The sequence below is a fragment of the Uranotaenia lowii genome, chromosome 3 (genome assembly GCF_029784155.1).
Source record: "Uranotaenia lowii strain MFRU-FL chromosome 3, ASM2978415v1, whole genome shotgun sequence".
Classification (NCBI taxonomy): Eukaryota; Metazoa; Arthropoda; class Insecta; order Diptera; family Culicidae; genus Uranotaenia; species Uranotaenia lowii.
This window is the reverse complement of record NC_073693.1, coordinates 81,889,233-81,905,829: the sequence shown is the minus strand read 5'-3', so window position 1 is coordinate 81,905,829 and position 16,597 is coordinate 81,889,233. Positions and strand designations below refer to the sequence as shown.

The window sequence follows — 16,597 nt, the reverse complement described above, 5'->3', positions numbered from 1 at the left end:
CATTTAGGAACACTTTCTTCTACCTTTGAATAGCCGTCAAGAATTCTGTGTTTCTAAAGTACCAAAATGTCACATATTACATAAACTTTCTGATTATCTTATCCAAAAATTTGTACTGTGACTGACACCACTTTTTTGTGGCCATGATCGAAAGAAATTAAAAAAAAATTTCCATTTATGCAACATATAGCTTCTTACTTCAGCTTTCTCAAGCCCTAAGTGAAATTTTTCTCAATCACTTAATAACTGACTTACAGCCTTTTTCCGAAGCATGTTTTATCAATTTTTTTTTCTTAGACTTTGAATAACTTTAAAATAAATGATTGTAGCTGAATATAGTCTGGAAATTATATTTGCAAGCTTTCAAAAACCATAAATTTTATAAAAATCGGTTGAGAATCATGAGAGTTTTAGCGAAAAATGTGTTAGGGGTCATTCAAACCCCGGCGGTATGAAAAAATACTGTAAAACGAGGTAACATCAACATGAAATTATTCCGGATAATCATCAATAACCAAGCCTAAAGTTCAAATATCTCAAAACTTGTTCCTACGTTACGTTGAGTTTCAAATTGGGAAAAATTGGTTTGTTTTAGAAAATTTCAAAAGTATGAAAAATTTAAATTCGAAGCCCCTCCGGGAAAAATTTTCCATATCACACGAATGCTCTTAACTTCATTAAACGTATCAAAAAAAAAAACGAATTTAATCCCTAACTCGCGAGCATATCATGAATTTCTTAAGTGTTATAAGGAATTTTCTTAAAAACAAACATTTACATAAGTAAGTAGAATAAGATAGTATCTTTTTGTAATGTGTAGGGGAGATGAGGGCATAACGAGCACCCGAGGCATAATGAGAAGTCCATTTTTCTATATAAGTACGTATTTTCTTAAACAAATTTTCATAAGGACTTGTTTCGTACTACCTATAGTATTAATTTTTCACCAAAAAAGAAATATCCTTTTCATATTTACAGAAATATTAAATAATAACCAGCTAGGTTCTCAAGTGACGAAAATATTATAATTTTTGAGCACCACCAAATAAGCTTTTATGACCTTTAAATCATCTTGATCTGAAATGTATACACTGCAACATGATCTACACATTGTTTCTAAATTTTCAGCATCATAAAATTTTTGATTTTTCACTTTAATCAATTGTAAAACGCGTTTTTATTTTAATTTGTTCACTAGAGGCGAACAGAGCACTTTCAATGAAGGCATATTGAGCATTTTCTGCCGGAGAATCTAGCAGCGAATTCAACTCGATGAAGTCAACTGAATAATAGAGCTACAGCTTAACTTGAATCGTCTGACCATTTGGCCTATTGGTTAGATGGCGGAGAGGTAATCAGTAGACTCGAGTTCGATTCCTGTCCGAGGGGATTTTTTTTGCACATACCATTCATGATTGATTTTTTTTATTGTTACATTATACGGCTAATAGCATCAAAGTATCATCCGTCAAACAAAACACCAGAAACATAATGTATGAACATGTGTTAATTCTTTGAATTCTACAAACAGACCTAGATTATTTTGTTTTTACTTTGTTTGATGAATCTACGCCTCACCGTTTAGTGCAATCATGATCATAAATGATAAATGAAGAAAAAAAAATTACCTCCACCAGGAATCGAACTCGAGCCTACTGATTATCTCTCCGACATCTAACCAATAGGCCAAATCGTCAGACGATACAAGTTGAGCTGTAGCTCTATTACTCAATTGACTTCATCGAGTAGAATTCGCTGCTAGATTCCCCGGCAGAAAATGCTCATTATGCCTTCATTAATGGTGCTCATACTGCCTCGGGGGGTTTCTCATTATGCCTCTACAGTGACTGGTTTTCAGCTTTCGGCAAAATTTTTTAAAATGCATTTTTAAACGTTTTTATCTACTTTTTCAAGTTTCATCCAATTAGGCAATAGACTATTTGAGTTTCTGAACACGAAACATTGATGTAATTCACATATTACAGCTGTTCTCTATGGTTAAATAAGCGTTTTCCTTAAGGTGGCCATTATGCCCCCATCTCCCCTAAACATCTCTAAATGTCTGCAAAGACTAAATAAATAAATAAATAAATAAATAAATAAGGTTGCAGCGAAAGACAGAACAGGCCAAAATACTGAAATATGAAAAATCGTTTCAAAGTGCGATGTTTATAATTAAAAACGACGAACAAAAATTTTTTGTTACCATTTTATAGTGAAAACGGATTTTGGCAAACTTTTTCCATGTGCGTCGTCACGTCACGTTTTCAACCTATATCTTTTTTTTGTCAATTAAAACACTGTAAGAAAAGTTTGGGAAAAAACCATTTGTTTCAAATCTTAAGAACTTTTTCTTTTTTGCTAAATGGTAAGGAAGGCGAGAAACTGAACTTGTGCGCCATTTCGTCAAAAGGCCGTAGGCGCATTTAGGAACACTTTCTTCTACCTTTGAATAGCCGTCAAGAATTCTGTGTTTCTAAAGTACCAAAATGTCACATATTACATAAACTTTCTGATTATCTTATCCAAAAATTTGTACTGTGACTGACACCACTTTTTTGTGGCCATGATCGAAAGAAATTAAAAAAAAATTTCCATTTATGCAACATATAGCTTCTTACTTCAGCTTTCTCAAGCCCTAAGTGAAATTTTTCTCAATCACTTAATAACTGACTTACAGCCTTTTTCCGAAGCATGTTTTATCAATTTTTTTTTCTTAGACTTTGAATAACTTTAAAATAAATGATTGTAGCTGAATATAGTCTGGAAATTATATTTGCAAGCTTTCAAAAACCATAAATTTTATAAAAATCGGTTGAGAATCATGAGAGTTTTAGCGAAAAATGTGTTAGGGGTCATTCAAACCCCGGCGGTATAAAAAAATACTGTAAAACGAGGTAACATCAACATGAAATTATTCCGGATAATCATCAATAACCAAGCCTAAAGTTAAAATATCTCAAAACTTGTTCCTACGTTACGTTGAGTTTCAAATTGGGAAAAATTGGTTTGTTTTAGAAAATTTCAAAAGTATGAAAAATTTAAATTCGAAAACTTGAAATATCGATTTTTTCTAAGGCTCGTAAACAAACACCCTTCCTGATGAAATCAAAGCGTTTAGAAGGAAACATGTTGATTTATGTGAGAGTTCAAGTTATTTCCTAAGTAAATGTATAATTTTTGTGTAGTTTTTGTTGTAGTTTAAAAATAAATTTTTGATATTTGAAAAACAGGGACATTTTTCAAGAGTAAGGTAGTCTAGGACAAAAGGCTAGAAACTCTATCAAATGGTAAAGTTTGAAGGAAAAAATAAAAGGGGAATAATGCGAAGGCCTAGGAAATTAAATGAAGGCAAATTTCATTTGTTTTTGTAGTTATAATTTTATTACTAATGTTAAAAGAAATCTTAAATGTCCATTGTGGGTTCAATTGATCCCTTAAGTTTAAAAAGGTCTTTTTTCTTCTGACCAGATCGTGATTATAGCTAAGTACAAAAAACTTATTTTCATTCATTCTTTCAAAAACCAATATTTTTCCGTTAATAGCTTCGTAAAAAGGACTCAAAAAATGGATTTTGTCTAAAAATTAGAATAAATCGCCTTTGAGTATGCAATAACTATGGGGTTGAAGATAAAAATTTAAAATATTCTTTTTATGGCACTTATAAATTGTGAAATGAGCATTAATATTACTCAAAAGAGTCAATGGATCTTTCATCTTTAGATTTTGTTTAATTTTTTTTCAAGGTTTAGGTTCCCCAGAAAAAAGGATCAAGTCTCCTTTAATTTAAAAAATATCACTACTTCTTATATTCCACCAGAATGCTTCTAATTCATAAACGGGATCAGGTATCGTTCTAATTTTTGTAGCAAAGAAACTGGAAAATGTACGCTGTCAGAAAATTTAAAAGGCGACCAGTTGCCAATTTTTCCAAAAAGGTATGGTGTAATTAAGAAATTGGGATCAAGTATCCCTATTCTCCCCTATAATTTTTTGGAGTTTGTTTTTTTGGCTAAAAATTCAAAAATTGACCAACTATACAAAAAAAAGAAACCTTAAAAAATTGTCACCTCACGCTGGAATGTATCGTTTTCTTTGCAAAGCAGCTCTTTGTGATTTTTTTTTCTTTTTTCATCCTACGGCTAAACAGCTTTTAAGTTAGCAGTCAAAGAAGCTCAAATTTGTTAAATAAAAAAAATATTTTGAGTTTTCAAAAATTTTTATAACATCGAATATCATTTCTGGTGTACAAGTTAGGTTTCTGGTTTTCACATAAAATGTACTGTACCTGTAATGTAGAACCAAGGAATAATAAAAAATCCAAAGTTATATTTTTTGGAACTTTCAGTTCATCACCAGTAATTTTTGAAAGAATATTTTCCCATACAAATTTCCATATAAAATTAGAACTCGTTGCTTAGAAAATTTTTAGTTGTTATTTGGGGTTTGAAACCCAAAACCTCAAAAACCCATCACAAGTTCAAAATTTTGCTACAGTTTTATAAAAAATGTCTCACTTGTTCATAGAAGTTCAGGTCTTAATATTAAATTTCAAATTAAATTAAATCCTTTTCGGAGATTCTGATTCCTTATTCCCATAGATAACCAAAGTTTTATTTCTATTTTCGTATTTTGGATAAAATATGTATCCAGTTTACGGTTCTTGATTTTCAGTTCGAATGATCATAAGAAATTAGAAATGAAAAGCTACTTAAAACCTGGTTCAAATTTGGTTTTGCATTTCATATCAAATTTGAATCATGTGTTTCGAAAATCATATACATTTTCGATATTTGATAATAGTTGTCCTAATATGAAAAAAAATGTTTTATATTCGAATTCCGAGAAACTCAGATTCAAGTTTTTTTTATAAACGGGATTTTTAACCTCTAGGATGATACATTCCTAAGATTCAAGATTCAAGTTTATCATTTTAAATTCATATTTTAATTCAGATTCACAGTACAGATTAAAAATAAATAATTTAAAAAAATGAACTTAGATTAAACCAAAACTACAAAATTCAAATGATACATTCATAAATGAGGGCTCTTAAACTTATATCATAAAATTCTTTTGATCTTGAATTAAGATTAGAAAATCGTACATTTCAGAAATAGTGTAAAAATTCGGAATCAGACTCACAGTTCAATTTTTTAATTTAGGTTCAGAATTCAGAATGCAGATTTATAATTTAGAAAAAGATTTAGCTTGTAAATGAGTTTTACAATCAACATAAAATTTTTGAGGGATTCTAGAGATCATGAACTTGAAAATTTGCTTGTCAATTCAACTTCCAGATTTTAGATTTTTAATCAAAATTGGTTCGTACACACAATTTATCTGAAAATTAATTTTATAAGCCAAATTTCAATCTTCAATCATAAATTTGGTTCAAGTTTGCATCAAGCAAATTTGTATCTTTTACTTTTCTTTGGAAAATTTGATTTATGTTGGTTAAAACCTTTGAATTTGCAAAAGCGTTTGGAAGATTGGGCTTGTTTGATTTGAGTAAGAAAAAGTTTTTTTTTAGAAATTGAAGGCTCTCCTAAAAAACTTTTTTTTTGGTCAAATCAAATAAGTAGAATTAAATAATAAAATTCAAAGATTTTTTCAATCGATGAAAACGAATTTAATATTTTGTCACTAAAGGTTTCATTATAAAAATTGAGCTCATCTTTTAGGATTAGAGCCAATTTTCTAAAGTTTAAATTTAATACGAAAATTGTTAATGTAAAAATACTTGAAAATGAATAATCATATAGTTACTAACATAATTTGTCTTAATTTTTTTTGCATTATTGGGCAAAAAATCCTAGGTGAAAATTAGTCACTAATACCTCCCCGCCCCCCTCAGTCGGTTCTTCCTACTGCCCTGTTGGACTTATATGGTAATGAAATGGAATAGAATTATATAGGATCAAAAATCAAATTAAGCTTTTTAGAATTTAATAATGTAATAACAGATTTGTTCATGATTGGTAAATTGGTACATAAATTGAGGGTGAAATAAATTCGCGCAAGAGAATCTTTGCTTCGATTTAGAACCTCGTTTCTTGTTTTGAAATCTTATCATGAATTATTTGTCTACGCAATGGAAAATAGTATTGGTTTTAGTGCTTTAGATTTTTAACTGATATGTAAATAAGTTTAAAAACTCTAAATAGACCTAATTATTATATCAAAATTAAATGTTTATAGGCTTTTCTACTTATTCTGAAATCAAAGATTTGTTAAAATATTTTGATTTAGATTCTGAATTCATTCTTCTCTGCGAAATCAACATTTTTGTAGATAAAGAAAGACTTTATTGTTAAATATCGATGATAGATTCTTTTTTCATAATTTCAATCGCAATTTGGTCTCAGAACAACTTTCGTGTTAAGGTTTTAATAAATTGGTACGAAAAATTTAATAGCTAATTGTGATCAATATGAGTGCCTTGAATCCAAATATGAAAATAGTTTCCGCTTTTTTAATCTAAAATAACTTTTTTTTTGTTTCGATTATAGTCGTTTTAACATCTTCATGTAATTCGCGACTTATATCAACGATGAAGTTGGCGGACAAATCATTGAAAAACTTATCCGGTACAACTGTGTTCGATGTTTACTCTTAGGCTCAAAATAACTTTTGAAAATAGTTTAAAAATCATTTCAGTATGTTTTGAATCAATGATCAACTTTCTCGAAGACCTCAAAAAATTTGGATTTTTGTGACAAAAGCTGATGAAGCTTTCTTTTTGTTTATTTTTTAAGATATGGTTGTTTCAACGAATGTTTAAAGGAGTTTATAAAAAAAGAGTTTTAGAAATTTTTGTTTTTTAAAAATAAGCCAATAGAAATAAACCCTTTTTAACTTTCTTCAGCATTTTCAAATTGACTTATTATGATCATTTCAAACTTTCATAAGTTGTAAAATTTAAGTTTTTTCTATCTTTTTAAGATATCACCGAAGCTAGAGATGATAGAAAATTTTTCACTTGCCTCCACTATAATGTTACCGTAAGACGTAATTCTCAACCTATCACACAGAAAGTGTAGGTATGTACGCTGTGACCGGGATTGGATCTCATGACCGTTGGCTTAGAAGACTTGAACGCTATCCTCCACGCTACAGACTGAGTCGGGACAGGCTTCAAAATGCATACTTGATCAGGTATCTGACATATCAAATTTTTGGTTTAGATAAACTAACATTTTATGCTATTTACCGATCTATCGTAGAAAAATGTGGAAACATAAATGCAATTTGAATTTGATTCGTCATCTGCCGAACAACATGCTGTCAACTCCAATCAGAAAATAAATCATCTTCAGCTATGGATATTTTACATTACAAATATCGACAATTGGAAAAATGTTGTTTTGCAACCTGTTAGTCATTTCGTGTCGTCTTGATTTTCCCTTTATTTTTTTTTTAAATTAACTAAAATTCGAATTATACCTATTATTAATAAAGCCACTCTTGAAGAATATAAACTAAAAAAATGTTTCATTTTTCAAATGATTATTTTTCCATCAGTTCAACAATAACGACCTACCTATTGTATAAAATAAGAGTTCGATAAAGATTTTTTTAAAGAAATCTATATTTTTGAGCTAATATTTGTTATTTTAAGGTGTCTGCAAAAACGAATTAATGACTAAGGATGTACATAAATGATAGATGTTTTCGTCTTTTGTTTGAATTGATTTGACTCAAAATGTCGATGGATAGTTCTCAAACAATAAAATAAAAACTATTACAAACAGAATAAAATCGAACGAATTTGTGCATTGATTGGAACCCTCCGGAACCTGCCCAACAATATGGTTTGCCTGGTTTCCAAATACATGTATATATTAATATATATTTTTATTCATTCTGTATGTAGTATTAAAATGATTTGTCATCTTAGAAAATTATTGTCCAAAGTTTCTTCCCAGCGCCACGCCCAGTCGCTAATATGTAGGGTTGATCTAGGCCGCGGGGCTCTTATTGTCACTCACCTTCCTGCGTTTTTCTCGGTTGAATTAACACCGGCAGCGACCAGTTTAGTTATTTGATCGGCTGCGATGTTGCTCACTTTTGCCACACTTGAATGTTTCTTTCAGTCGATATGTGAATGTCCTATATCGATTACTATTGTCACCGGTTTCGGTATCTAACTAGATATATGCCAGTTGAATTGATTACCTCAATTTATAACGTACACGTAGCCGTGTAGCTTATTATTCCGTTTGCTTTTACGCAGTCGGAATGTCATTTTCTTCTGAATCTTTCTTGCTTTCTGCTGCCTACCGGAACTGAAACAAATCTACACCCTTTGACTCGTTGTTGCTTGAATTCTGCGTTTTTGTGCTGTTGATTTTTTTTTGGATCCGTATACCATACACGTGTGTGGAGGTGTTTTTTTTGCCGCCCTCACCAGGATCAGCCGCCATTCGAAACCCAAGTGCGGTAGCCCAATTATCGGCCAATAGTGTCCGTCTGGAGGAACGAGTTGTTGTTGATCTGAGACAGAATCCAAGGAATGAACTTGGGCACGTTGGCGTAAACGCCGGGCAGCTTGGGATGGGCACAGCGAACGCCCCACGACACGATTCCTCCGACAAACCAGCGGTCCTTCTCCTGACCCGGATATGGACACAACAGTGGACCACCGGAATCTCCCTGTGTTTTTTTAAATCGAAAATTTAGTAAAACGGATTAAAGGAAAAAAAATATTTAATGCACTATTTAGTTTATTCCCATCAAAGAAAAAAAAATACTAATGCGAATTTTATTGGCCCATTTACCTGACATGCATCTCGACCCCCTTCCTGGTAGCCGGCACAGATCATGCCATCTGTTACGTTCAGATTTTCCAGCCATTCGATGCAAAGGTCCCGGTTCAGGATCGGCACTTGTACTTCGTTCAATGCGGGCTCGTATGTGACCCCATTCGGTAAAGCTGACGGCGGCCGGGCAGATAAAAGAAAGAGTAGAAAAAAAGAGCGCAAAATGTTACCTCATTTGGTTATAAATTGAAGCGAAATTTGTGGCTACATGCGGCATAAATCTGCGGCACCTTCCGAAAAGATGCTCCCGAACTCAATTTTGTATTACGATGATGTTGGAGAGCAAGAAAAAAAAAATCCTACATTCAATGTCAAGGGTGTTGCTGTTCCGAATTCAAAAACCAATGTTTCTCTGCTGTTACAACACTTAACAATTCTTGTTATATTCTAGTAAGTTATTCCTTCCATAACTTGAATCGAGAATCGCGAACTTAAACTTTAATTTGATTTCTACTAGCATTCGTGATAAATCCATGATCAGACACACGTTTTTTTACATACTGTTAAGGCCTTATCGGATTTCCCGAGTTTCATTTATTTAACAAGTCATCTATTTATATATGATCACGTTATGATTTATTAAATTCTTTGGAACATTTATAAAACTCCAATTAATGTTCATCCTATTCACATGAGGTTCTGAAGAGAACATTACAATACCGTATGAAACATTAAAAAAAAACTTTGGCAGAAGCCGTCCCAAGCAAAGCAAGTTAAGCCAGCCGGCCTAATTAATTTGTTTTATTAGAGTAAATGATCTTGAGCGGAACTACGTAGCTCAATTCGACACAACTCAGAGTAGTTGTTCAGGCGGTATGGATATGGGTTATATCCATACAGATTTTTTTAGTTCAGCGAATAGATCTTGGTAAACTCGAGTTTTAGTTTTTTTCTCCAAAATAAAGGTTTTCAGTATATTTGAATGTGCCCGTTTAAAGTCATAAGGAGTGTTTTCGAAAAAAATGCAACACTTTGTTTTCTGAATAACTTTTGAAGTCATGAATGGAAGTTGATAAGTTGAATGAAATTACTTAGTAATATAATGTGTACGTGGGCGGCATTTGGTAAAAATCTGTACAGTGGTTTTTAAGATAGCATCCAATATAGATGCTCATTGGTCGAATTTTTTGGGCAGGATCGAGAAAAATCCAGGAAAGCTCCAGTGGGAGACCCCAAAACAGCTGGAAATCAACTATTCGACCAAAGTTCATATGGTCAATCATTTTATAAGTCGTAAAGAAACTAACAGGGAACTAAAATTTGAATAAAAGTGAAAATTGTTGATTCCATGAAGTTAAGAAATGTGAGAGGTTTTATCAAGCACAATCCGAAAATTTCAACAGGAGAAGTAATAAAATAAAGCATGGATCACGCAAAATCTGGACGCATTAAAAAGGGTCTATCTCGGAGCTATGTGAACGAAATAAAAATGTTTTGTAATCAAAATGCAGGATTTTTATTGCACTTCAAAGAAAAAATGAGAAAAAAATTATTCCGATGTTGTTTTGATGAAATTTCGAACTTTTCGTCGAGAACCACGCATCATAGTTGGGACACCCTATTCACTGACCTCAGCGGCCATTTTGTTCCACATTCTCTTCATCTCTGTTGCTTCCCGAGTCGTCCTATCATTCTTCTTCATCTTCTGCTTGACAATTGTCCAAAATTTTTCGATAGGGCGGAATTGAGGGCAGTTGGGTGGGTTGATGTCCTTTTCGACCAAATCCACCAGTACCTATTTGCTGTAGTGCCAGCTTGCCAAATCTGGCGAAAACTTAACTGGTCCTTTGTGAGATCTAATGTACGGAAAAATATGTTTTTCAGACACTCCTCCCTGTACATTTCGGAGTCCATGGTCTTGTTTTTCACCAAAACCGGGGTTTTTCGTCCGCAGCTGCAAATACCTTGCCAGATCATACACTTTCTCGCAAAACTTATCGGCAAAAACGAATTTGAACTTGGCGAGGACATCACCCCGACCAGTGGCTGGTAAAATTTTTGGCCAGGAAGCCGCCCAAAATCAGATTTCACGATTTTTGAACCAGACCACGTCGGGTTTTTGACGTGGGTGTCTAAAATTAATTTTTGCCTCGCGGCTTCCATTACGTGTAACTTTATCGGAACAGAACGAATCGTTATGAAATGATAGAGGAAACATTTCCGACTAAAGTTCTGTCAAAACATTCCAGATCCGACAACTAGGAGCGCTATGGTATAATAAACAGTGCGTCCAGATTTTGGATGATCCATGTTTTAAGTTCTTATCTGACTAACTGACTATCTTATAGAAAACATAGAAAAGCTGTCCATCGGTAAAATAAACAAAATACGGTGGTGAAACCGTGCGCAAAATATTTGGACCGCTAGCAGGGAGGTATGTGTATTGAATAAAAAACGAACTCTTTAGAGGGCACCTAGTAGGTTTCCAGTCAACAAATTTTTGTTGACAAGTCTAGTCAGGATGTTTCGAGGATAAAAAGAAGAAAAAAAAATGAAAAATTTAATGTCTAGTACTTTAGAAGGCTGACGATCTGTGGAAGCTGCAAATCAGTCAGTGATTCGTAACGATTGACACGATGAATGGCTAAATATACAAAGAAGACTGCCTCCAAATGCGACCGTTATCCCTGCACAGCACTTCAATCCTACACAGTTTTTGCTCTGTTTTGGTTGAATCTGGAATCGTACCATTACGCAAAAACAATGGTGGAGTGATAAAAAGTCAAATATGTTGTTTTTTGCCAAAGGACAATCTGCTAAATTTGTCATAACTTCGACAAAATAAAAAATTATAAGTATTTTTGAAGGTTAAGCTTTTCGAAGCATAAAACATGATCAAAAAAAGCCTTGATTTAGAAAAATGGTGGTTCAAGGCATACATTAAGGGGGGAGTAGGGTCTAACACTTTGAAAAAATTGATTTTTTTTATTTTTTTATTTTCTTATTGTAAAACATTTCAAGAATGTTGTGTCAAATTTTCAAGTCAATCGGAGCAAAACTGTAAAAATTATAGGCCTTTATCTCCTCTTATCTAATACGTCAAGAGAGAGAGCAGAAACTTCAAACGCGTTTTTCTCGAAAGCACATTTTTAAAGTCCATGGACATCGTCATTTAAAAACTACTTCACCGATTCTTTTCAAATTTGGAACATATTTTCTACATATAACATACCAAACCCCAACGATTTTCTTTTTTTGTTTTTTTACTTTGGGAAGATTTTACAGATAAAAAATGGCGGATTTTTTCGTGAAAAATCGTAGTTTTTTCTTCAAACAGCCACAAAAATTCCAATAAAGTTTTTTTTAAAGTTAATTAAAATCGTTGGAGTCCAGAAAAACATCTATTTAAAATATTTTGCTCCGATTATTCGACTTCAGATGATTCTGTGCTGAGATACAGTGTCCACCGCAAATCCTGTTTTCTAAAAGGCAGCCTCGAAAGTGCTCCGTCACCGGCTCATTTTTCAATATTTTTCTACAAAAAAATACTAAATGTTCTTCTAACAATGCTTTGTATAATGCAAAAAATTTTAATACATTTATTTGAACGATAGTTCTAAAAAAAATCGTGAAAATGGTGTTTTTTTTTACCCGTTAGACCCTATTCCCCTCTTAAAGATGGCACACGTGGTGCTCAAAAATTAAAATCGAAAATTTTTTTCATAGGACGCTATCTCAAAAACCACTTAACAGAAATTGAAATGAAATTATGACTTTACCTTTATTGGCTTCATAAGTTCTCGAATTACGCCAAAAAAAATTTTTTTTTTGAAAGCCTTCCTCCTCCTTCTCGTTTTCCCTCTGAAAGAAAGGATCAAAAAACATTTCTTGTGTCCAAAAAATCAAAATTTTGTGTGTCTGGTCTGGTATGCGGTGACACGAATGACATAAATTTTCGGTCCTATTCGAACTTAATTTTACATCTTTTCTGTCCCTAAAGTTGACATAAGAAAAATATAAAGGTGCTTTATACATTCAGGTGTAAAAACTGCGTGTTTGACATTAGGTATACGGCAGCGCACCTGGCGGTTGATTTTGGAAGCTAGTAGTTCCACTCAAGATCATATTCTTATTTTGAAAACTACGCGATTAATTAATATTTTGATGGAAAACTCATAAAAAATCCTAAAAATGATTTTTATGAGTTTTACTATCATTTATTCATTAAGAATCAGTTCTTGTCGGTCAAAGATTACATAAATTGACGTTCAAAGTCATCGTAGATTGATGAAAATTGCAGCAGAAAAAGCGTATATTTTTCAAACTGCTATAAACATCATTTCATTTCATAAATTTTAGTAAAAATGACAAAGCTTTATGAAAATATCTTGAAAAAGTATTTATCAATATTCCGACAAGATTTCACTCAAGATCATTTACCATATCTTCAATTCTTTGAAATAAGAGTAAAAATAGACATTTTACATAGGGGGAAGTGTTCCTAAAAGCCTAAAAGTTCGGAAGGAACAACTTAAATGATTCAAGAGTAACAATCTCAACTCAGGACTTAAGCCCAAGTACAAAATTTTAATACAATTTAAAAAAAACTTTTGATTGGAATTTAGTCCCGATTATCAAAATTCAATCACATTAGACAAAGCTTGCGAGATTGCCCAGATTTTGTTCGATTTTTTTTTTCACTTTGTTTGCATAATCAAACAGAAATTTTAATTGAGTACCTGTTGATAATTATGAAATTTAAAAACAATTTTTATAAGGGTTTTCTGCATGATTCTTATTGAATATTTTCCAAATTTGCCTGAATATTGGTCGAATTTTTGGAAAAATTTCGAAATAAAGTCTCGGATTTTATCCGGTTGAGACAAAATCCAGACTCGATTTTTTGTTTTGCATTTAAAACTTATATAAGATGCTATTTCCATACTTGAAACTCATAATTTCGTAGTACGGAAAGAAAAAATTTGAAATTGAAATTTGAACATTTATTTCTTAATTAGAATTAGAATCATCTTAGTTTCATAACGGTAAAAATTGAAAACCAAAAATTCAGAATTCGAATAAGAGGTTTCTGTTTGAGAGTTCTGATACAAATTTAGCTTTTTCGTTCATAAATAATTCATAGGAATTATTATCTGGAATTCAGATTCAAAAAACGTCCTTAAATTCGGAATTAGGTTTTTGATCCGGAAATAAAAATAAATATCCAGTTTCAGCTCGAATTTATTTTTTATTAATGATTAAAATATCAATGTGAGATTTTCATTAAGGAATTAATTTGCAGGAGATCGCAGTATCATCATTTTGATTCATGAATCTAAATCAAAAGTTATATTCTCCCAGATTCAATTTGGAAACACAAATCAGAAGAAATCACAAATATAAAATAAAATTTGAATTTATTTTGAGGATTTCGTTCTATGAAAAACCTCGATTTTAACTTAAAAAAGTGATTCAAAGGATTCAAATTAGGCCGGAACAAATTTCAAATCCTTTTTTTGCCACTCGGAGTTGGAACATCGCGAGGAGGGGGTTAATAAAAAATAATGCATAAAACCAATAAATGGAATAAATTGCACGAAAGCTTTTATGCAACAAAATTGTTTATATATCATTGCTTAAAATCTAAAAATGAAATTTTTTTTATAGTAAAATTCAATGATATCAAAGATACAAAAGATGATAAAATTTCCATTTTTCAGAATTTGCTTTTCTCTCTTGATAAATTTTTCGGAAATTTTCATAAAATACTTAAAACCTTATCTACTTCTTCTTCTCGTTTTTAGAATCTTCGAAGGAGGAGAGGGAGGTGTGGTGACAAAAGAAGAAATTTATATTTGTTTCGGCCTTATGAACAAAATTACTAATGAAATTTTTTGTTAGTGAAAGAACTTGTACTTAATCTTCGAGTGAAAATTCAGTTGGAAATATATTTTATTGGTTTGTTGTTATACTCTATTTCTATTGCAGACTCTTCAAAAACAAAGTTTCAAAGTAAAATCTTAAATTTTAATTCTATATAATTATAATTTCTTATAATTTCTTTAAAATAATTTTTACAAGAGTAGAGAATAAATCTGCTTTGAACAGCAAACTTAATTTGACGTACAGCAAACATATTTAATATATTTCACCAATGCTTAAAATGCGTGTGGCATGCTATTTATTTTTTAATTTCATTAAAAAATTGGTAATTTTTAGGACTTATATCCAAAATTTCGAATATGAAATAAATAACTTAAAAAATAGCTAAAACATGAATAATTAGATAGAAGCTACTCATGTTTTTACTTTTTTTTATGTATGCATAGTTCAAGCATAAATGTCATCATAAAGCAAAATTTTGTCATCAAAACCCCCTAATGAGCCGGTTTTTCCTACGGCCCTGACATCAGGTAATATGCGCAATAGGGCGGCAGCCAAATGGGTCAAGTTGAATTTCGAAAACCGACCATATACATATTGTTGATTGGCCCAAAAATTGGCTGTGCAAAATTTTAACTCAATCGGACTTGTTTCAGGGGAGCCTCAAAGCGCTCTAAGATTAGGTTCTTTGATCCTGGAAATCCGGAAATTCGAGATTTTATTTTGATGCCAAATGACTTAAAATGCATAAAACTTCGAAATCTGGTGTCTTGTCGGAAGCAATTTTTGGTCAGAAATCAAGTTTCTGGAACTTTTATGCATTTCTTAGTCATTTGGCATCAAAATTCAAATTTCGATTTTTCCAATTAACTTTGAGCCCCTCCTGTGATTTTTCAGGGTTAAAACTCTGAATCTTTGAGCGCTTTGAGGCACCCCTAAATCAATTGTATTTGACTTGAACATTTGCACAGGCTAGTTCTTTTGAGCCAATCTATAAAAGGGATATGGCCCGTTTTCAAAATTAGATCATGAAATTTTTCCCATACATCCATTGCCACTTTAATGTGCATACAGCCGTTTGATAAAATGGTTAATAAATCAACATACATATCTAATCGATCCAGGTAGGTAAAAAAATATAAAAATGCAAATTATATTTTAAGTCACTTTGTTAAAATATATTGAACTTTCAAAATTATGCGTACAGAATCTCTGAACGAAAATGTTAATGGGTTTCCTTTCTACGTGGAAGAATGACCCTAACGAATTAACTCCTTTAAAAATATAAAATTGATGCTGTGAGCAAAGTTATTCATGATAAGATATTGGAAATAGAGAGGGGATTTGAATGCCCATATCAGACAGGTTAAATGCTTCTTTGAAGAAAAAATAGGTTGACCATATAAAATTCATGCTTTTTAAAATTGATATCTACAATAATTCTACGCTCTCTCACTGTATAAATTCAAGAGCTTGTCACTAATTTGATAAAAAATATCGTATGAACGAAATAAATATTACCATGAAATTGCATTCCATAACTATGTTAAATGCCAAAGACTTGTGATGTCTAAATTTCATCCTTGGCGTATGTTTATCACGAGTTTCTACTATTTTCAATTGAATTAAATGAAAATATTGCAAGTGGAACTGTAATTTTGCCCAAACCATAAATGAGTGCATTTAGTCCGGCCGGGTTCGAAAATCGCGGCTGGGCTTGTAAGTATTTATAAATGCACAAACTATCGAAGAAAAATTTCATTTTTATTTTTCTGATACAAATTAAAAATGATATTAACTTTTTGAAAATGGATCAAATTTACATGAGTTGCTGATGCTTCTTTGTTTTGAAAATCACTGTAGTTAGAAAGTAATCAAATTAACTAGCCCAGGGGTGAGCAACCTTTTGAAGCAACGGGCCACTGTAAATATGAAATTCTTTCGGCGGGCCG

The 16,597-nt window shown here is 31.9% G+C and overlaps 1 protein-coding gene across 3 annotated transcripts in view; it reads right to left on the bottom strand.

The window, feature by feature from the left end:
• Positions 1–7,664: 7,664 nt before the first annotated feature.
• Positions 7,665–16,597, bottom strand: part of LOC129755498 (uncharacterized) — a 163,700-nt gene continuing 154,767 nt past the window's right edge. For all 3 annotated transcript variants that reach the window (XM_055752021.1, XM_055752022.1, XM_055752023.1), the window contains 2 exons: positions 8,781–8,935; positions 7,665–8,655 (listed from right to left, as the gene is read on the bottom strand). In XM_055752021.1, the coding sequence (XP_055607996.1) occupies positions 8,452–8,655; positions 8,781–8,935 (359 nt within the window). In that variant the 3' untranslated portion in view covers positions 7,665–8,451. The remainder of the gene's footprint in view (positions 8,656–8,780; positions 8,936–16,597) is intronic.